Raw genomic sequence first — 23,589 nt, forward strand, 5'->3', positions numbered from 1 at the left:
GCAATTTGCGGTACCATAATTACCTCCTTCCCCATTCCCATTGAGCCCTATGGGGGCAAAAATGGGACTGGAGAAGTGCCTTGGTGAATGGGGAATTACCGGCCCCGCTCACCTTGGAGTAGGCCGGTAATTCCACCATCCACCAAGGCGGACACGGTAAAATACCGGCGGCAACCATGGCGCTAACAGCGCCATGGTTACCGCATACCGTGTAATGAGGCCCACTGTGTCGGTGGATCATGCGACAAAGAACCAACACATACACTTGCCTTGAACCTCAGTCAAGTAAATGGATACAGCTGTTCTGAAGCAAACAGTTCTTGAAACTAGGTCAAAGGAATATTATCAAACCCTTCGGAACAGCTCACTTTTGGAAGACAGTGTTGCATCTGTCTCGCCTAGTGGACTTTTGTTGTGTTCCGTTATTAATGATGGTTGTTTCACATCAATGGGCCTCATTACACGGTATGCGGTAGCGCCATGGTTGCCGCCAGTATTTTACCGTGTCCATCTCTGTGGATGGCGGAATTACCGGCCTACTCCAAGGTGAGCGGGGCCGGTAATTCGCCATTCACCAAGGCACTTCCCCATTCCCATTTTTGCCCCCATAGGGCTCAATGGGAATGGGGAAGGAGGTAATTACGGTACCGCAAATTGCAGTACCCTAATTAGCACCAAGGACCCTTTGCGGGCCCGTTCCTTAACGGCTGGTAAAACCAGCCATTGAGGTCGGGTCCGGCAAAGGGACCTCGTAGTAAGGTGGTAAGGGTTTACCGGTACCGGTGCCCTTATCGGTACCGGTAAACCTTTACCGCATACCGTGTAATGAGGCCCAATGAGTATATTTTAAGAATGACAGACTTTGTGTTTCAAGTTTTTTTTTTCAAAATCTGAGTAGTAGTATATGCACTTAATGTATTCCATCACACACACACACACAGTCGGATTGTGGTGTAATACATGAGTAGACTTTTGCACATTTCACATTGCACTTTATGATAATTTATATGCATGTACATTGTGATGAATTTTAATCGATGAAATTGTTTGAATTTTGTTTTTTTTTTGTTATATGTATGTCCAACATTCTAATTAGCCAGCTCTGGCGCCTTTTAAAGATATAATGATTAATGAAATAAAGAATTGTTATGTGAAATCATTAGATTTGTCCTCATTCCATCTTTTCAGTATAGCACAGGACACGTGTAAAGATGAGTAAAAGTGTCCAGAAGAGAAGAGGGGTGGAGTGGGGCGAGACAAGTCATGCCCCAAAACCATTTGCCTGATGGGGGCCCTGGAGAAATTTGGTAGGAGGGTTGGGTTAGAAGTGGAATTGTTCTTTGTGCATTCGAATAGCGAAATAGTAAAGGGGGGCAGGTGTGGGCAGTGTTGAGTAAAGGAGTGAGATAGCAGTTCTGGACCTTGGGTGCTTTTTTGGCACCCAATCTTTTTGTATTGGAGCTGCATCAGAGGGCCTGGGCTGGCTATAGGAGAAAAGGAGGTTATGTTTTTGGGCAGATAGAATTCTTGTGGATTCCAAGGTTAGGTCAGAAAGCAGCAAAAAGAAGTAATTCGAAGGCTTACACCCATCTAATGCTCGTGGTCCCGAAGGAAATTTGGATATTTGGACACTCAATTTTGAAGTGGGCTGGATGGCAGGCAGAGACAAAAACATATATAAAGCCACTGTAAAGAGCCTACACTAGGCGGGATTGGTATGGTTCAGGCTGGGGGTATGAGATGGGAGCAGTTGCTACCCATGCTTTTCGAGACAGGCAGAAGGCTTGTTGATTGCCCCTCTGCCGGGAAGAAATGATTTGATGCAGAGAACCTGGCTGGAAATAATCGAGATGTGTTTGGTATCATAAAAAGGCCGTGTAGGGACGCGGAGGTAGTGTGGACGCAATTGCTGCCAAGGAGAGTTTGGAGAAGTGCAGGTAACCTGCACCTATTGACAGAGCCAGGAAAGAAATAAGCATGGACGTATCCGGTTTTTGCAGGCCACGAGTATGAGTGGTGGCCCATGAGGTGATTAGCTATGTGAAACCAGTGTACTTTCAATAGGACAGGGTGCATTTGACATTTTTAGGAACGGCAATATACCCAATGAACTTGACAGATGTGGACAACTTTATGAAGGAAGAAGGGCAGCGGCTTGGTGGGACAACAGGACACTACCTGGTAGCATCCTGCTGAGTGCTGGAAAACAGCATAGAGAGCAGACAAAAAGTCAGAGAAGAAATGGTTAAACACTTTGGAGTTTAGTTCAGAGAATAGAAGGGTTTTGGAAAATAAGAGCATAGAACAACAATATATGTTCCTAGAGTGGGAACATACAAGCAAGAGAAAGAGGTGGAAAAACAGAAAGAAAGGAGAAAGCACAAGGAGAAACAATGCTGGGTAGAAGGAATCGGCTAGGAAGAAAACAAGGAAGAGGTGCAAAGAAACCGGAGACGTAAAAGAAAGAAGAGGGGGAAGAGAAAGGAAAGAGTAACAAAAGTGAAAGGTTTGTAAAATGAAGCGTGATGTGAAAGAATTTTAAAGCTGACCTGCTTCGAATAAAGCGACCTTTCATCAAAAGATTCAGGTCACAGGGGTTTATTGGAAGCGATCTCCCAAAAGGGCACTACACACGCTTTACACTAGTGTTCTCTGAATCACTTATTCAGAAGTGCACGTTCCTCTGCTGTCACTATAAAAAATAATCTCAGAAAAGTAAATGTCGGCTTATTACATACATTCAACTTCATGATGAAGTTTCAGGATAATGCGTATGGGGCCCAAATGAAGAAAGGATTACACTAAGCTCCAATTCACACAGTTTGTACTGCAGATCACATTTGAAATAACTTCAGCTTAATAGTGCTGCTGTTTTACCATTATTTGATTCAGCGACATCGAAGCTCTTCATATGAGAAGAGAAAGGGAAACCTGAATTCTTATCAAAATCATATTTTATAAATATGTTGTAATAATCATAAAGTCAGCATATTTACTCCTATGAAATAGAGAATAATTCTAATCATGCCAAACAGGAAGTCGAGAGAGGAAGACTCAAGTGGAAACATCACCCTATTACTCAACAATAAATACAATAGCATGCAGTACAACATACTTTTACATCAATACCGAAGGTGTTCTGCATAGCACACAAATGCCACTGGTATGGTGTCTTAGTACTTTTTTCTGTCTGAAAGTGCATTTGTTGCACAGCAAAGGTGGCTATCTGAGCAAACCTGGTGTTTGGAAGCTTGGGGTTTCATTGCAGATGGCCTGTACCTGGTGACTTACAGGTGCAAGATTATGTTGGAGGAGTGCTCTTACCTGGCGCTGCAAGCTTATCGCTGTGAGTAACATTGCACTGGGAAAGGCTGTGAGGTGAGAACTGCATTCAGAGACCTAGCTTTGGAGTTTTTTAAGTGTTCATCGTGTCAGGTGTGATGTAATTTTAACGTAGTCTAACAAGCGCAAGTGTGAGGGCTGGGATTACTTAAAAATATGTGCATCTCTCGTTAGTGTGCGAGACTGGTGAAGCTGGAGATTTATAGAACAAACTTGTTTTACCCAGCCTTCACAAGTTCTTAAAAATCACACTGGACCTGCAGGCCGAATTACTTGGTTTATATACTCAGACCAAGGGAAATTAACTTGCCCCATGAGAATGGGTGACAAATATATTACCAGTGCTTTCAGTAAAATGGTGCATGTCACCATAAGCACACTCCAGATGTGGTGCAATGCTGCCACCCAGAGGACCGCCACACACACAGTGAAACGTTTACTTGACATTTACTGCAAACAAACTTTGGTTGCAGTAAATGTCAAATGTTTCAAATCTCCTCATACTCGCCAGCAAGGTCTAGTACCATGGAAATCTCCTCGACTCTACAAGCGGGTGAGTAAATTTTACAAGCCCTGCTTTACCCAAACTTTCATTATTTTCCCTCACCATTTGCCTTTAGAAAATGTATGGTTTCTTGAATCCTAACACGTAGGGGCTTACCCAGAATCAGTAAGGTGGGGGTTATTTATTTATTTACAGGAGGAACAATGCTCTTTTGATCACAAACAAATGCACAATAGATAAGTAATCAGATTTGAAGGGAAGCAGTGAGCTTCTTACAATGGGGTGAGTTTGACCAGGTTGTGGATGGGAGTAAATGGAACAGTCACTGAGGACAATTCATAAGTGGACATACAAAGATTAAGGACAACCAACATTGGACAGTTATATCTCTTTTCTGCTATCTGGGGTAACATATGTATATTCTCATCAAAGAAAGGAGATCATCATTACTGTGGCATCTAGGTCCAACACTGCACAACCTTATCAGTAAATCTATTGATATTGCAGAAAATTGGTAGGGATTAAATAACTGGTAAAGTTATAGCTTTATTTAGAAAATAGTCTCTAAAATAGTAAAATATATACAAGATTAATAATCAAAAACAAACCCCATAACTCCCAATACAAAAATGTCTTTGCATTAGAATATGCAATTAGATGTTCAATGAACTCTACAGTGAATTGTGTTATTCCAATTTCAAAAACATTCCTCCACACTTAAATTGATATGTCCCAACAACAGAGACTCAGTCCTCCCCCTTTTGGAATACATACAGATGTATCCAATTATAACATTCTGTATCTAAATCCCTACATCTTCCTGTCCCTCAATCTGCTTAACAATGCTGTAAAGTCTTGTGGGGTAACCAATCATTAATAGCGTGACACAAATTCCACAAATGGAGTCGCCATCAAATTAGCTGCATACCCATAAATCTTGAAATACACCATTTCATATGTCTGTCATTCATTCCAATCAAGATCCTAAAGAACGGGGCACATAAAGACAGGAAAACAAAATATGAATTACATTTGACTATCACAAATCTGAAAACAAATTCCTTGGCCCCCACCACCTTCCTAAAAATAATTTGCAAAAACTACCTGGAGATATCCGTTGGTTACTCTTAATCATCAGGGGATCCTTAAAAAACTGGAAACTTATTCATTAATCATTTGATACAAAGCTGGTGATAAGGGTCTTCAGAATTTCAAATTCATTGGACTGCATTTATGTTGGCATTGTCCTGGTGATTTTGAAATCAGTAATGTGAAAGTTTCAATTAATTATTTGTGTCCCGCAAAAAGGTATTTAAGCAAAAATCCAGTCTCATAAAAATATTTAAGCAAACCATTAGCACAATTTGAATTTGCACTGATAACAATAACTACTGGCGATTATGGTTTGGGTGGGCACAAGAGATTTATTTAGCTTTTGTACTCAAAAAAGACAAATTAGGGTATGTGCATTGACGGTTTTCCTGTAAGGGTGAATGCCTGCTGTGGAACCAGTACTGTATAATTTTCACAGATGACAAATTCCCCCCCCCCATGTAATCACAGTTTTGTGTGCACTACTGGAAATGTACCCTACCAGAATTCAACTGGAGTCACAATGGTGCTCCAGAGTAATAGCCACTACATCCATTCAGCTTTCTTCCTGTCATTTGCAGCGCCCTGTGCTGGAATAGTTTCCAATCAGACCGCTCAGTGTTTGCCTCGATTAACTGTTTACAATTTATTTGGAGAGGAGGCAGGTGACAGTTGAGGGGGAGACGAATGTAGCCATACATCCACAAATCCTAATCTGTATTGTTATGAATCCTACGGATCCCTCACTATACCTCACTATACCCCTGCCTAAAGTCTCCTCCCAGGTGGCCAGGGGAAGGCGGACGTTTCCTAATTCCAACCCTGGGGTGGTGTACTGCAGGAGGATCACCTGGGAGGTGACAGGCCCAAGGGTAGTGGAGAGATCATGTAGGATGAGTATTTTTCCCACAAAAAGAAGAACTTCGGGGAAGGGCCAAAACATCTAAAGACCTATTGTTGTTATAATTTATCTGAACCCCATAATAAGTCAGTTACTGGGTGTAAAGTGGACATGACACCAAGGGATATACCAAGGGATATAAAAGGGAAAGAAAAGTCAGTTAAAAATCCCCTTTTCCACAAAGGTTTAGAGAAGGGAAACATAAACAAAGTTGTGAGCAAACTGCCTTTCTCTTTTCAGTCAAAACCTGATGATTGTATTTTAAATGTAATTAAGGAAAATGATTCTACATTTAGAACCAAGAGGTTGGTAGAAAAATCTAATTCTATTGTTTGGGATTACACATCCCAGAAGTACCGGAACGAAGAAAAGGCTGCAGAGCAATGTAGTAACAAGGGTCAGGCAATTAGCCCTAATGACTCACACCTGAGGAAGGCTGACAGCCTTAAAAAGACCCCGTCCAACTTGTTCTAGTTGGAAACATGGCTGTGGCTGTAGTCAAAATAGCAGAGGAAGCTGTAGCTGGAGACAGTGCAGTAGTAGTGGTAGAAATGTAACAACACAGGCTTGCAGACTAAGCATAGGTGGTGGATTTCTCAGAGTCTAAAGTGCACAGGGGGCACAGCGGAAGACATGCAGGAAGATGATTTTTCTTATGGTGCACCTGACTGCAAAGATTGCGGAAGCAGAAGTGTGCCAAGAACCATACCGCAGCGGTGTCGTACAGTATAAGGTCCTGGGAGTCTGTGAAACTCCCTGTCGGTGTGGCAGTCATGGGACAATGAACAGAGAAAAGCTGTGGCGAAACTCCAGAAGAGGGCACATATTGTATAGTGGCTGGGGAGTTTAATGCTGAATGATGAATGGTATCGTAAGGCAGATAGGCTAGGTGCTTCAAGTAAAAATATAGTTAATGGTCACCTAATTATGCACAAAATGGCCACTTTGGACGTGGTCTTTTGAATAGTTCATTCCTGTGGCATTCCCTCCAAATCGGTCATGTCATAGTAAACAGTGGAGATTGACCCTCGATTATATATTTGTATCAATGGCTCTGCAAAAATTAAGGAGGCACCTTTAAAATTGGGCATTCTGCCTGTAGTTACCACTCTTTGGTAACATATGTACCTCCAACAACGGGGCATCAAAACTAGAGAACCTTTAAATCTAACTGTGACTGTTAATCCCAGGGACTGCAGTGCGGGATAGACTCACAAGATTGCCCCAGTGTTTAATATAGCAATTGAGACTCTTTTAAAAAGGTACTAGTAAGGCCATATGTGATCCTCTGAATTTTGAGTCTATTATTCATTCTAGTTAACCTCATTAACCTCTTTAGGGTCTCTTTTAAGAGGGACTCGTACCACATCATATAGGCATACTTCTGAGAGAGAGGTGCAAAACCATAAAAAGGTACCACAATCAAAAATAAGGGTTCTACAAAGAACAAGTTCATGTGCATCTGTAGAGATACGCAAATTAAAAGCCTGTTTAAACAAAGGGTTCGGGGACATAAATTCCAAATGACAATAAATGATGCTGAGGGGATTCTGGCCTGTATTTCCGGGATGGCTTCAAACAGATTTCGAAGTCTAATTAAACTGGGAGGTACAGATGTTTATAAGCAGACGCAACCAATCTCAGAAAAAGATTGAATAATCTATTTTAAGGAACTCTATTCTGGCAAAGAGGGTAATGTGATTACCTATAGTGGGTATTTGGGTATTCCTGATGTGGATCTATGTCCTGGAATCTGGATGATATAATTAAACTAATTGTGTAGACTAAAAAAAATCAAACTCACCAGGGCCTGATGGGCTCTCGACAGTGACCCTAGAATCTAATGTGCCCTTATGTGTCTCTTGACCTTGTTTACTAAAATTTGAGTAACTCAGCAGATTCCACCTTCTTGGCAGCTAGCATTGGTGACCCTGATATTTAAGGGGTTGGGGGGTACAGATTCTCTCCCCTGAATTACAGGCCAATTGCATTGCTTGATGCCTCGAACCAACCTTTTGATCATATTTTACTTTATGAACTTCAAATTTGGGCTACATACTCTGACAAGCTAGACACGCAACAGGCTGGATTCAAGAAGGGAATGGGCACAGGTTTAAACAGTTTTGTGGTCTCTCTGTGGAACTCAAAAGGGAGCAAAAAAGAGCACTTTATCTCGCATTCCTGGATATAAGTAAAGCATTCGATTGCGTAAATGGCACAATCCTATGGAAGTACATTTTTGATTGTGCGTGCCCATTTTCTCCAATTGGTATTCTGGTGGCCCTTCACAGGGAGACAAAAATAAGGGTGAGGATGGAGATCCAAGATAATAGCTCACAATGGATCAATACAAACGGGGGACTTCGTCAAGGCTTTACATTAAAGATATGGGGATGTGCTGGGATTTACTAATAACTAATTTCCTCCCACCCCCCATTTAGACCACAATAAAATACAATAATTGAACTATGCTGACAATATGATAATTTATGACAAGCCCTAGTTGGTATAATGCATTACTTGTTGTTTCTGGAGCTTAATTTAAATGTTTCTAAATCAAAGATTTTGATTCTGAATGCAGGACATTCAAAACGGAAAACCTTTAAATGGACCATTGGGAATCAAAACCTTGAGGTTGTCATCGGGTTTAAGTATCTCGGGAGCTTTATGTATTCAGGCAAAAGGAAATTTGCTGCATACCATGAAAAAAGTCTTATCTCTAGCCTCTGCTTCCCAATTGATTCAATTTGATCATAAATTTGGTAGATTATCAGTTGCTCCGATGATTTATTGGCAAGAATTATTACCTAAACTAATATTTGGTGCTGAGCATGCAACAGGGGAGATTCCATGGTCTACGTTGGAGGCAGTACTATGAAGAAAGGTGCCGAGACTTCCAAACTCGGTGCCCATGACTGGAATTAGGCACAAGCTTGGCCTGTTACCATTGGGTACATTTGTAGATTGAAGAGGCTTCAATTATATGCAAACATATTGCTGCCTCCTAAGGACTTGTTGTTTGTCAAGTTGGGAAAGGTTCTGGTGCAAGGGTCATGCAAGTCCTTCGTAAAGTGGAAAAATAACTGACGACCTTTTGAATAAGATTGAGTCCTCTTTTGAGGAGCTTATTGCGAATCCAAATATAATTAAACTTAATTTATAGAGATATGAATGTATTAAGGCCAGGGACATTTTAATGGAGTATCAATGTTTTAAATGGAGCATAAACATTTTTAACACTTTTGCACCGTACCTAAGAAAACACTGCTCAGTCGTTTTTTAGACCCTCTTAAGACTAAAGTTGAATCTGTTACCAACAATGGATGTCCTAGATATGATATTGAAGGCTTCAACGATTCAACGACTATGCCACTATGGTGGACTCCACAAGTAGATGCTTAGACATCTATGTGTTGAGTGCGCAGCCCTAACTGAATTACGGATTTACAAACTGAATAGATTTTTACATGGTTCTGAGACTTTCAATCTTGATCAACTCTGAACACAAATTAAATTTCCTTAACAATTGCAATTTCAGATTTTGTAAAAACTGTATTGGTGGCTTTATAAGAGTTGTATTCTGTTTTTGTATTTGGCACAATGTAGGATGAATTTCATTGTAATGAATCGTTTTTTTGGTAAAAAATGTTATGATGAAGTTGGGATTGTCTATTTGTATGCATTACTGTTGTTTTTAAATCTGTGAAAGGTTTTGTTGTTGAAGCCAAAACACACAACAAATAAATGAAAAATAAAGCTGTGGACCGGGACGCCACCTGAAGTTGGGGAGAACCTGCAGAAAACAGCAGAAAACTAAGGGAAGAAGAACAAAACACAGAGAGTAAAATGGAGCATTCTGAGCCCTTTCGCGGGTGTATGCAGACAACTGTAGCAAGCTGGAAGAGTTCCTCCTTCATCGCGAACTACCATTAACAAGTAAATAATGGAAAGGAAAAGAAATATATTTAGCACTCACGTGTGCTTGCCATTATCCAGACCACACGCGTAAGATTGAAAAACCCATAAACCTTTGTCGGAACAGTCAAGGCTTGGTACTGAACGAAGCAGAGGTCACGTGTCACCTAAAGTAACTCTGGAAAGAAAGTCCATTGTTGAAATACTTAAATTGCAAAATACTAACAGCAGTCGCATATTCTTAAAACTGAGGCTCAAAAGAAAAGGTAACATGAAAGCTCCCTGTTGAAGCGAGACATTGGGCCTCATTACGAGTCCGGCGGTAACCGAGGCGGTAAAACCGCCTGGTTACCGCCGGACTCGTATTACCATTCCGCCTCCGTGATTCCCGGAATTACCGGGGCATTACAACCCCGGTTTTCTGGGAATCACAGAGGCGGAATGGTGTTAATCCCCATTCCCATTGGGACTCAACGGGAATGGGGATCATGGAAACACTGGCAGCATCTCGTAATGCTGCCGGTGTTTCCTCATCCACCTGCATGTGGGCGGTGTTAAACCCGCCAGGTCAGACCTGGCGGGAACATCACCTCCCGCCTGCAGGAGTTATGATCAGGCGGTCCGGAAACAACGGTGGCTGCGGTTTTACTGCCACCGTTATTTCCGGACTCGCACAGGGCCAATCACGTGTGAAAGTTCCTGCGCACCCCAGTAACACACGTACCCCGCTCGCACAGGGCCAATCGTGTGTAAAAGTTCCTGCGCACCCCAGTAACACACGTACTCTGCTCGCACAGGGCCAATCGCGTGTGAAAGTTCCCGCGCACCCCAGTAACACACGTACCCCGCTCGCACAGGGCCAATCGCGTGTGAAAGTTCCTGCGCACCCCAGTAACACACGTACCCCGCTCGCACAGGGCCAATCGTGTGTGAAAGTTCCCGCGCACCCCAGTAATACACGTACCCCGCTCGCACAGGGCCAATCGCGTGTGAAAGTACTCGCGCACCCCAGTAACACACGTACCCCGCTCACACAGGGCCAATCGTGTGGGAAACTCCCCGCGCCGGGGTGTACATGTATTCGGAGGGGTGCGCAGGGAGTTTTACTGGCGTTTTCGTGGTTCGGGGCCTGTGCGCCATGTACGGGATGTGTGCGCTGTGCATGACGCACGGGGAGGGGTTGGGGCGTAACTGGTGCTGCTGCAGGGTCGCTACGCCACTCTGCGCCACGGCTGGTTTTGGAGGCTAAAATTCATGAATATGCTGTGCGCGGAAATGGATTTTAGCGCACGCGGCTGGCGCAGAAAGTCGCACACGCACACTGTGCGCCAGCCGCGTGCGCCCCTTGTGCACTGAATTCTATGAATTACCATGTATATCTATTTCAATAGTATACAAGAATAGGGGTAAAAATGCGTGTATATCCAAGTTGAGGGCACGTGTCCCGAGGAGCATGTAGAAGTCATCATGAACACTACAGCAGATAATTTGTTAGGATAAGTAATCTGTACCGTAATAAATAACATAATATTTAGTAGACAAAGTGTCCTCGACTTTCACATAAAAGGGTTAAACTGAGAAAATTAGAGCTGGAGAGCAAGGAAGCCCTCATTTGTTCTTTAAGATACACGTTTGCTGCATGTTTGTGTAGGATTGTGGAGTTATCATCTGTAGCTAACACTAACAATTAGCATATGGAAATTGTTACTGGCTTCCATTCAGCAAATCAGAATGCTAAGAGTGCAGTCAATAACTACTGCAGTCAATAACTACTGCATTCTGAGCAGTCTGACTTCAGAAGCAGCCAAGAAAAACAATTCAATTTACTGGCAAGATTCTTTTTTTGTTTTGCTGGAGCATGCTATTTAACACACGAAAGAAAAAGCTAAAACATTAGGCAATGCTTTCCCTTCCTATAGAGAGATCATTTACTTTTAAATGACACTTAATGCATGCACATGTTAAATCTGTTCCAGTTCATCCAAGTTGCAGTTAAAATACTTAACTTATGAAGACAACAATGTTATTTAAATACTACATAACAAGACCCCATTTAATTTACTAACTCAGTTTGCCTATATATTTGCTCACTCTGATAGTAACATTTTTACTACACCACCAAAACGTGTATTGCTACTACCACCATCTGCTAATAGCTTGATAGACCTTGGGAGGGGTCATTATCACTTGTGATTATGACCCTTCCCCAATTTAGGGCCCTATGCGCCTAATCCCACATTAATGACCCCTCAGTCTAGAAGGATACATCGTAAACCCAATTACTAGATGTCAGAATATCCACATTATGCAAATGGACAAGTTACTCCTCCAGATTCATACCCTTTCATTTTTCTCCAGCTCCTCAGAGACATCCTCCCCCAATTGTTATAAAGGGCTTCCTTCTCATACAACTAAAAATATAATTGAGTGGAAAAAATAATTTCGTCAATCCTCTTTAGGTATGGGTAGCATCTTTTCACCCTTGCATTTAGTTGCAGGGTTTTTTTAAATGCAATTTCAAAATGATTTCCTCAAAGGTAAGGTTATTAGTTCCAGGCATGGCTCATTAAAGTTATGTGCCCAATGTAATGCAAGATGGAGTATGGGCACTAATCCCATCTATAGTGTATGACTCGAACATGCAAGAATGGTCCACATGTGAAGCCCAGAGCCAGCAAGAAACACCAGCTTCGTGAGAAGCTCTGCTTTGTTAGAAAGGTGCACCAAGAGACTGTGGAGGTGAGCTTTGTAGATCCAGCCTCCAGCTTCTGACAGAGACATAGACAGAATAGGGCCTGAGCAGCCAAGGCCCACCCAAAATCTGTAAATGCCCACTCAGCAGCTCTGCTTGGGCATTTACAGATGCCCGTGTGCAGACAGAACAGCAGGGGTTGCTCTACTGCTAATCTGTGCATGGCAGGAACCAAGAAGCTCTCCCTGCTTCTTGGTTCTTGTCTGCGTGGTGCATGAGAGTTGGGGGCCAACACAGCAGGTGATGAAGTGGCAGTATGCCGGGTCTGGAAGGAAACAGGTAAGGAAAAAGCATTTTTGTTTGATATGATAGGTTACTTGTAACGCGCTTAATACCCAGAGGTTTATAAGTGCGGACCCGGGGATCGAACCTGTGTTGCTCTGCGTCGTCTTGTTTCCAAGACGAGCACGTTGTCCCTGAACTATCCTCCCGAGACTCGTTTGTGTGCATGTATGTGTGCAAAGATTGTATGAATTTATGCATGCAAGGGCGGTGTAAGTGTGTATGTATGTGATTGGGTGTCTGTAAATGCATTTATATGAATAAATGCAGTGTGAATGGTGGTCGTGGGTCGGAGTGTGAATGAGATTGGGGTATGAATGTTCTGGGTGACCGTGTGAATGACAGAGCAAGTGCTAGTGTGTGTGTCATGGGACCAGGGATAGGGTGGAAGGAATGGATGGAATAGACAGAATGGGTAGAGTGGATGGAATGGATAGAGTGGATGGAATGGATAGAGTAGATAGAATAGATGAATGGATAGAGTGGATGGAATGGTTAGAGCGGATGCAATGGATGGAAAGGATAGAGCTGATGGAATAGGTGGAATAGATGGAATAGATAGAGTGGATGAAGTAGAAGGAATGGATGGAGTGGACGGAATAAATGGTGCAGATGGAATGAGCGGAATTCGATGGAATTCTCCCCACACGTGTACCACTGTGCACCCTGCCCCCTTGCTCCCCATGCTGTTGCTATATATCTGTGTCCTCCCGATATATGCTATCTATCTGTATCCCCCCTTTATACCCATATCGCCCCCTGTCTCTAAGTGTCTGTTTGTCGCTATGTTCCCACCATTCTGTTCACATGCCTGGCCTCGGGCGCTCTAAAGATAACCACCACATCACATCACTATGCTTACTCTCTACTATACACCATCACTCAACTGGAACACAGCTATACCCCTGATTAATTCGGACTAGCTGTCTACATACGAATACGACCTCATCAACACCTCATCACCCTAATAAAACGCAGATAACTGAGCACATTCTGGCACAGTTGCTCACATATGCGTCCTTCAGGCCTAACGCAGCCAGAGGCCAGTCTGGATGTCTACCCACCAGACTGCACACATCCAACTGACATCTCCAGCACCACACCTAAATGCTAGGACACAGCTACCACCCGGCAATCACACCAGCTTCACACTTACCTGGTGCACCCACATGCCCTACAGCACTATCTATTTCTACTGACCAGAACTACAGTTCCTGAGAGCGTTCAACCTACCAGCCCTTTGAGGTCATACCAATGACATATAGAGCGCTATATAAATGCCAAATAACATAACATCACAAACCATTTTTGACAGGGGAATGGCATGTTTTACTAGCATTTCTGGGCAAAGACCACTTTAGAATTATTATGTGAAGGTGGGGTTAGGGTGAGGGAGGTTACTAAAATGGAGCTGGCCGAGTACTACTGTGGCGTGGAATTGTGTACTCGTATTAACGGCAAAGCGAACATGAATGTTCTTTCATGGGTGAGGCGTGGGCATGTTTCCTTACTGTGGCATGGTAGTTTTGTACTGCGGTCAAGGTCAAAAGGAAAGATGATGACTTGTTCTTACATGTGGGGCACATTTGTTCAATCCATAAGGCAATGTTTTCTTACTGTGGCATGACATTTAATACCACCGTGAGGGGAAAACACAGCATGATGAGGGTTCATTTATAGGGTGGCTGGGGGGTAATTTGTGTAGACAGCAAGGACATCTTTTCTTACGTATATGTTCTCCTTAGGGGATACTGGCATATATTGACAGAGGGGAGCCTGACCAGGTTTTGTTATAATATCATTACTGGTATTATGGGAAAAGAAAACAGGAGTGTGTTCTTATGTGGGGATACTAGCCTATATAGGTGCACCAGCATGGACATTTCTGGGTACAATCAGCATTAAAATGTGCTTTACACTGGCAGAGTATAGACATATATTGGGGAAAGGCATTTTGAAAATGCTCCTGTGCGTTGTTGGTGACTTGGCAGTTCATGGATTTTTTTTCACCTCAGCGCTAGTAAACTGAGTGGCATTTTATCAAACTCGTTACAGAAAGTGCATTGTAAAATGCACCATTTTAACCCATTATTTCATTAAAATGTCTCGGAGGAGAACCACCTGTGCTCCCCTTGATTGGTTTGGGCGCTTCGCTATGCTCAGTCAGCCCTGCACATTCAGCTGGGGGCAGAAAAAAAACCCTTCTCTCTGTGGGGCTCCTCTTGGAGGGAGCCCTGCTACATTAGCTTCAGGCTTCACAATCCTGGCTACGCCTCTGACGAGGATTTTGAAACAGGTCTCCTGGTTCCTGAGACTAAGAACTGACGCAGTCATGATAAACCAATACTGCGAGCCTAAATTGAATTTAGCCTTTACTCTGGGACTTGCGTGGTAGTGGAGGTGGCCTGTCTCGAGGGAAACGGGCACCTGTTGGCATCGCTTTATCACCCATTGGTCTGTTGAAAAGCAACTTGGTCGTTAAACATTGAAACGGCCAGTAAAGAAATTAGCCCTAATTAAATGATTGGAGACGGATTTTCCGTGTTCAAACCAATTGGCGCATTTTAGGCAAGCCGAGATTTTATGTACGATAAATCCTCTCTGTTTTCCTCAAACCTCTTGCTTGACTAATGTTACTCAGACCAGGTGCGGGCACCTGCATCTAAGTCTCAGAGAAGATATTTTCCCGGCATGACCAATGCAAATTGGAAAATGCTAACATATTCCCTGAGGAAGCTTGCGACTGTCAATAAAAAACAGACCGATTTAAAATTACAATATTATTGATTATTGCCCGCCCGGGCTGTCCATGCAGCCATACATGCAGCAATGCCGAAGAGCGCCGCGCATGACGGAGGGGGATCAATCATGTGTTGCGATTGATGGCGTTTGTCAGTTTACGAGGACAAGTCCCTCGCCTGGTGCCTTGTATGCATGCGGTCAGCATTTGCATGAACGCCTCGAGAAATCAGATCTGTGCAACCAGCCAAGCTGGCCCCGGCCGCCTGAGTCAGCGCGACGCATGGGCCTGCGGGGACATCCAGCAGCAGCCTCGCCAGCAACCGGACACTGATCTACCCCCACCACCACCCCCCACTCCCCCAGCGCGCTTGCCTTCCTCATATCTAGGCATTATTAAGAGCGTACTGACTGGACACGGGGAGACGCCTTCATGTGCCCAGGATCACAGGTTTATTGTCAATTATAGGTAACAGCGAGGCGATCCACGGAATCATGGTTCAACAGTTAACAACAAGGGAACCCCCGTGACCCCACGGCGGGTTTCCTGCTGACCTACAACTCACTCATCCTTCACACTTGTCCAAGCACAGTACATGTCCACACCCACAATCCAGCTATAATTATACCTTGGTATAAACTGTATTTATAAGGAAGGGCTTTTACTCTAAAGCTTGCGATGACACTGTGGGGTCCCGTCCTTCGACATGCTGCAGAGCGTGGGGGGGGGGGGGGCGCACAGCTCACCGGGACCCTGGGGATGAGCCTCGTGCCAGCCCAGCACGTTTATGTATAGTACGTAGCGGCAGCCAGATGAGCCTTGGGTTTGCCTTGCAGACCCACAGTTCCAATCCTAATCCATAAACAGAATAAAACCGCCCCGTCTGCCACGTCAGACATTCTTTAACCAGCACCACGTGCATAGATTTTTACAAACATTGGATCATTCTCCACCTCGCCATTGAAAAATGGCAATTATTCGAGACTTAACACAGGGGTCGCCGGGGGCACAAGCAGGTGCTCACTCGTCTTGCTCCTGACTGAATATAACATTGGGACGCAGTGAAAATCCTACCCAGAAACATTGGGGCGGGGTTTCTAGTATAAACATCAAGATGAGAATTCCAGTTCCAAATGGCCCATAATAGGGATGAAAACCAACATGAGCTCATGGAAAACCTGGAGGTTTCAGATAAGGGCGGGGAATGGGAGGTCTGAGGTTGGTCACGGGTTCAGTGCCGGGGTGCTGCCAGTGTGGCATAGCAGCCAGAAGGCGTTTTGAAAGGCAAGGTAGGGTGAAGTAAGGACTCCGATTGAAACCAGACGGGATTATAAAAGCCGCCTGGGAGCTGGGAGGCGGGCCGGGATGCTCCCGTCAGGCTGTCACTACGGTACATCAGCTGAGCGGATCGGGTTGACGTCTTATTCCCAGGCGTGGGATTTTCTGCTCTCCCCCGACCCCCACACGTTCTGCCACAGGGTTCTCCTACCGTCTCGCCGCCCGCTGCAGCCGCCACAGGCAGGATGGGGAGTCGCGGGTGTAGGCCCACAGCCGCCAGCTGCTCCCGGGCTCCGGTGCCACGCTCGTGTGCGGACCGTGGAGAGGCACGGGTGCGGGGATGGGTCGCGGGGCTGTAACGGGTGCGGTAGAGATAGTAGGTGGCGAGGCACACCACCCCCGCAGCGGCCCCGAGCTGAGCCGCCCGGCGCACCGGCCTGGGGGAGGCCGCGCTGCTGCTGTGCAGCAGCATGCGGGCCTCGGAGCCCCCCGAACTAGGGCAGCGTACCCACCGCAGCCAGAACAGCCTCCGCGCCGCCATGGTACACCAGAGCCTGCACTGACAGCGGCTGCCAGGGAGGAGATCTCGTGAGAAGTGCTACACCCCTCCCCTGAGCACAGCGTGCCTCGGTAAGCGTGCAGTACTGTACACCGCCTCTCCCAGAGCACGGGCTTTCAGTAAATGCACGCCACACAACCACTTGCACAGGATAGCCCATGCGTCTGGAATACTGCCTATACCGGCATCTCCCCGCATAGCTATGTGCCTGAGATGGTACCTGCAGTGGGTGCACACCCGTGACCACCCTCCATTGAGCACAGCCTATTGGGTGGCTTGTTAACTCAAATGCACTTGTCTACTTTCATATTACACTGTAGAGGGTTGTATCCCTCGATTTCTTTTTAAACCCACCATAATATTGACAGGGCCAGAAGTAGACTGGGGGAGAGGCAACGCTTCAAATGGCGAGGGAGGGACATGCCTACATAAACTGGCAAACTTACTAGTGGGGGTTTCGTCTTGCCCAAGAAATGTTTGTAGGAATTAGTGTCAAGTTATCAGTAATGGGGCAATTTTCTGTACACCAGGCCACTGGCACTGACTATAAACACATGATTAAAAGACAGCATGCGCATATGGGTACTTGCCAGCATGGTAATGCTGTTGTGGATGGTGGGCTTTGTCAGCTGCTAATTTATTGTGTATTCCCAGCAGTATTTTACCATTATCTCATTGAAACCATAGTGTCGTTATGGTTCGAGTGTCTTTCAGGCCCCAACTACACATTGCTGGCCATTAAGTTGTGTCATTGCATAATGTCATGTGACATAGTATGAGCTGGAGGAAGAATGCTTTGCATGGGTATGACCACCATGCTCTCTGAAATGTCCCCGTCTCCTCGCGCCTCAGCCTGATAAATCGCATACCGCGCATATGCTGTCTATCCCTCCTTCCTGTTACCTCGACTGCTCACTCGCATCCCGGCCGCGCTCGTATAGAATTGCACAGCCAGGTGTACCATCCTCCACCAATGAGGCTTTCCATAAGGCGCTGCGGCTCAAATGCCTGTGCCACCCTCAACGTGCTGCCAGCACCTCACCACATGAACCCCCCCCAGCATTAAGCCCATCCTATTAGTGTCTGCCCCATCCTGTGGCCCTGGGAAAAAAACGTCATCACGAACAAGGTACACGCCGGACTCACACCCCCTATACCAACCATCTAGAGTCGGGAGGCATGCAAGATATGCTGCCCCCCTCTAAAAATCCACCACTACTGCCCATGCTAACCACATGCTAACCACTCCTGCCTGGCCTCATCTAGCCATGAAAGAGCCCCCTTACACACACATTAGCGATCCTACTATCCTGGATGATCATTACAACCAAACCCTAACCACTGCTATCAATGCAGTCGCCCCACTAACCAATCGGAAAGTCAAACCCTGTGCCATGTCAACACATGGTTCACCCCAGAGCTAAAAATTCTTCATACAGTGAAACGCAAAGCGGAAACATCATTGAGAAACAACCCTTCTCAACTAAACAAACCCCAATTTCGCATCCACTACTAAAGCCTACAAGATCACCATTCTCGAAGCAAAAAGCTCCACATACAACGCCAGAATTGCAAAAGCTAACTCGAGTACTAGAGAACTATTCAGTATGCTCTGTGAGTTTGAATCCCCAGCCCAACCCAATACCAATTGCACCAAAGACACTGCCTGGTGCACAAACATCCAACTTGCCTTAATGGGTAAGATCTCTATGCTTCAATGTAAAATCCTGCTAAAGAAAAATACACAGCCTTCCCCCAAACACCCTTCCGATCTGGAACCCAAAGCCACTAAACCCAACATCTCTCTATTTCAGTTCAAACCTGTCTCAGTCAGTGATGTCAGAACAATAATAAAGGGGCTCAAGCCCTCCAGATGTCAAGGAGACATCTGCCCTGCCCCATTCATTAAAGACTGCGCAGAAGCTCTAGCACCATTCATTTACTCCCTCATCAATGTCTCCTTCTCCACAGGTATTGTGCCAGTCAACTTAAAAGACGCCTGGGTACTACCCCTCTTGAAAAAACCCACACTAGACCCCGACATCACAACTAACTATTGCACCATTACCACGGTACCATTCCTTCCGAAAATATTGAATAGAGCAGCATATCTGCAGATCCAACAACACTTGGAATCCAACAACCTACTACGCCTGCAGCAGCCTGTTTTCAGACCAGGCCACAGGACAGAAATAGCCCTACTGGACCTAAAAAATCAGCTTGACGAATCTAAAGACGGAGGCAAACTTGCCCTCCTTCTATTGCTTGATCTCTCGGCTGCCTTTGATTTAGTGTACCACAAATACTATACCAGCACCTTCTCACCTCAACCTAATTCTCTACCAAAGCCACCTCCTGGATCGCCTCATTTTTATCATTTTGAACAATAAGAGTCTTCTCAACCACAGCCCCCCGACCCCTGTCACATGTGGTAACCCACAAGTATCTTGCATGTCACCAACAGTGTACGAATTTCGACATAAAGCCACTTTTGACCTACTCAATGCCCGGGGAATCTCATATACCAACTACACCGACAACACGCAGCTACTCCTACCCATGACCAACAACTATGCCACCGACTCTGTCTCATTGAAACAAGTGTACCAAACCATCCAAGCCTGGATAGCATCACACATGCTCTGTCTCAATGATGAAAGAACAGAGCGACCATTCCTCTCTCTAGAAAGTTGCCTCATCATTGCAAGGACTCTGATAGGTTTGAGGTTGGACTACTGCAACACCCTCTTTGCAGGCACCTGATATGGAAACATAAAACAACTTACAGATCATACAAAATAATGCCTTATCGCCATCTTTAACATTGCGAAAAAAAGAGAAAATTTCTCTGGCTAGAAGAAATGCTCACTTGCTCCCCATGAAAGAGCGCATCTGTTTCAAAACTCTAGCCATAACCCACAAATGTGTGTCAAATTCTGCTGCAAGATAGCTCACCTCCAAATTCTCAAAAGTCTCAAACTCCAGCCTTACTTGCTCAGCCTACAGAAATCGACTTAACACCCCCAGATTTCCGCCTCTAAAGAGCTGGAGGAGCGAGCTTTCCGGCCATCACTGCCAAGAACTGGAATAATCGCCTGTCATCGCGGAGACTTGAACACTCCTGCTGGTCCTTCGGCAAGCAGCTTAAAACCCTGATTTTCTCCAAAGATACATAGCGACGACCCTCATCTCGCCGCGGTAACCAATATCCTCAAGCCGTATATTATTACCATTTAAGTCTGTCATTGATGTCTTTTACAGGTGAAACTGACCTGCTCCTTGTACCAATGTGCCTTGATGCCCTCGGGCCTAGTGCGCCTTATAAATGCTGAAATAAATAAATAAATGTTACCAACTGTGATGTTTCCAGTATTAAAAAGGTTGTGCCCAGTTGTTGTTGGGGGGGTCTGCTGAGCAAGGTATACAAACAACGCACACCTCAGAATCACTGTAGTGCCAACCTCAACCGGAGCACATCCCAAGACATAAATCTAGCACCAAAACAACAGGGGTTGGCAGCATAGAGCATACACCACCAGAAGACGCATGTGTCTAAATAAAACATCTCTAAACACCACTCCAACACACCACAGATATGTCAAAACAACTCTCCAACTCTCCTTAGCAAATACTCTCTCAGACACAAAAGACTGCACCCACAATTTACATTATTGACCTGGAGCACACTATTACCACAGCTACAGACAACTCACAACATTTCTAAAATGTGCACACCACCAAAAGCACTATCTTTTCAGATCAGCACACAACAAAGAAGGATAGCTACCTTGCCTAGCTCGCTCTGCTCCCATGTTAGTCACTTACCCCTCCTATTGAAAATTCTGAAGCATCAATAAATCATGAAATTGACAGAAGTTGTGTGGGACAAGACTCAATAACATAACAGGGTGCTGCAGAGCCCTTCATTCCCATGTGTAGCAGAGCTCTCGTCGGCCCAAACACCTCCAGTGACTGGCAGCAACAGGGGAGGACATTAATATAGGTTCTGCTGCAGGCAGTCTGCTACACTAGGCTATCTGTGCACTGGTGAGAATATATATCCATTAACACAGAAAAGGGCCAAACATAAGCTACCAGGACCTACACTAGGCTCTAAATTATGCTCACACACACAATGGACAAGTAACCCTTTTCCTTATTAGGCTTTACAGACATCAAACACCACAGTGCGTCCTACCACAAACAGAGAGACAGAGAAAAAAATGAACTGTCCCTCTCAACATTACACATTTCCTTAGGATCCGGTGGTGGGCCACCTATCTATGATGGTGGATAGAAAAAGGGGAGAAGAACGAGAGGAGGAGAGAATCATTCTCTCTTAGCAACACTATTCACTAGTAATGTAATGTTTAAAAAATGTAAAATCTTTTTTTGTTTTTCAATCACGTGTCCTACCCCTTCTACTTCATCATCTACATATCCATCATTCTACATGCATATTCTATACATCAGCCTATTTCAGTTGAAAGTGATCAAAGTATGGTTACATAAATGCAGAAGGCGTACCGTTAAAAACAAAGACCAAAGTAACTCAGGAAAAACACAACAAACAAAGATGTATACTACTTAAACTCTAACAACTCTAAAACCAGGAGAAATCACTTAGAGTTATTCCATCTTTATTTACCCTTATATGTGGTTCCCATGGGGTATCTAAAACCCCTATAAAAAACAATTCTGATAATTGAATTTTTGAAAATAATCTATATCATAAGGGTATCACCTTATCACCTACATTTTGGATAGCCCTTATTTGAGGTCGACCAGTTTCAGTAACATTTCTGTAGTGGTAGCCACCTTTGTCAGGACCATATTAACTAAATACTCATAATAGAATGGAAAGGGACACTAAATTTGACAGACTGTCCCTAACTGGGTCATACGACACAAGCTAGGTCTGATATCCATGATGGGCTGGTACCAATGGCGTATTTTACAATTTTAATTGGAACATACTTCTCTTGGAGGAGAACTCTCTGTACAAGGACTTAAAAAACACCTCCAAGGAAACAAGATTGTATTTTAGAAATATATCATCAGTTTAATAGTTTGAAGAATGTTGACTAGTTGTATGGCCAAAGAAACTCTTTTAATAGAAAACCCTTCAGAACATAAAGATTTGGCGTTTACTGCTATTGTTTGCATTTTGCATTGATAGGCACGAGGGTGCAAGGAGGAGAGTGCAAAGTTTCCAAAGGAGGATGAGATAAGGGTTGCAGGTGTCCAATAGAATGAGAAGGGGAACAGAGCAAGTGAGGAAGCCATTGGCAGAGTGTGCCATCGATGATGAGCAAGAGGATATATGACAGAGAAGGGTGAGAGGGTAAGAAATAAAGTGTGAGTGTGAGAAGAAGGATGAGAGGGGATAGCAAGAGGGGACACATTGTATTGGTGGGGGAATAGAGGGTGCAGGGAGGGGTATAGAAAAACGAGTGTAGGGGTGGGGCTAGAGAGAAAGGGGTGGCATGCGTGGTGGGGTAAAGAGAGGGGGTAGGGTTGAGTAGAGTAAGAGGAGAGGGGGTTGGATGGGTGGAGGTAAAGAGAGGGGGTAGGTAGGGTGGGGATAGAGAGGCGGTCTGGTTGGTGGAAGGGGTAAAGAGAAGGGAGTGGGGGTAGAGAGGTGGATTAGAGAGAGGGGGTTGGGGTAGAGAGAGGGGGGTTGGGGTAGAGAGAGGGGTTTGGGGATAGAGAGAGTTGCAAGGGTGGGTAGGTGGGTGGTGGTAGAGAAAGGTGGTAGACTGGATGGGTGGGGGTAAAGAGAGTAGGGAAAGGCAGGTGGATGGGGTTGAACGATTTGGGTTGTTATAGAGAGTTGGATGGAATAGAGTGGGTGGTGGGGGTAGAGATATTGGGGTAGTGTGGGTGGGTGAGGATAGAGAGATTGGGGGTAGGTGGTAGAAAGTGTGGGGATACAGTGGGTGGGGGTAGAACGCGTGGGGGTAGGGTGGGTGTTGGTACAGAGATTGGGGTATGGTGGGTGGGTGTAGAGAGAGGGGAGTTGGGTGTAGAGAAAGGGGGTAGCATGGTTGAGGTTAGAGAGAGTGGGGGTAGAGAGAGTGGGCTAGGGTGGGTGGGGGTAGAGAGAGAGAGTAGGGGTAGGGTGGGTAGAGGCAGAGAGTGGATGGAGGGTGGGGTTAGTGAGAGTGGGGGTAGGGCAGGTGGGTGGGGGTAGAGAAAGTGGGGGTCGGATGGGTGGGTTAGA

At 44.9% G+C, this 23,589-nt stretch overlaps 1 protein-coding gene across 5 annotated transcripts in view; it reads right to left on the bottom strand.

Moving 5' to 3' along the window:
* The window catches only part of MICU3 (mitochondrial calcium uptake family member 3), a 526,504-nt gene extending 509,049 nt beyond the window's left edge, over nt 1-17,455 (bottom strand). For 2 of the 5 annotated variants that reach the window (XM_069631589.1, XM_069631591.1), the window contains exon 1: nt 17,019-17,455. In XM_069631589.1, the coding sequence (XP_069487690.1) occupies nt 17,019-17,348 (330 nt within the window). In that variant the 5' untranslated portion in view covers nt 17,349-17,455. The remainder of the gene's footprint in view (nt 1-17,018) is intronic. The other 3 variants (XM_069631592.1, XM_069631588.1, XM_069631590.1) reach the window with 3 other exon arrangements.
* Nucleotides 17,456-23,589: the final 6,134 nt, after the last annotated feature.

The sequence above is a fragment of the Ambystoma mexicanum genome, chromosome 6q (assembly GCF_040938575.1).
Source record: "Ambystoma mexicanum isolate Mex_15411 chromosome 6q, UKY_AmexF1_1, whole genome shotgun sequence".
NCBI lineage: Eukaryota > Metazoa > Chordata > Amphibia > Caudata > Ambystomatidae > Ambystoma > Ambystoma mexicanum.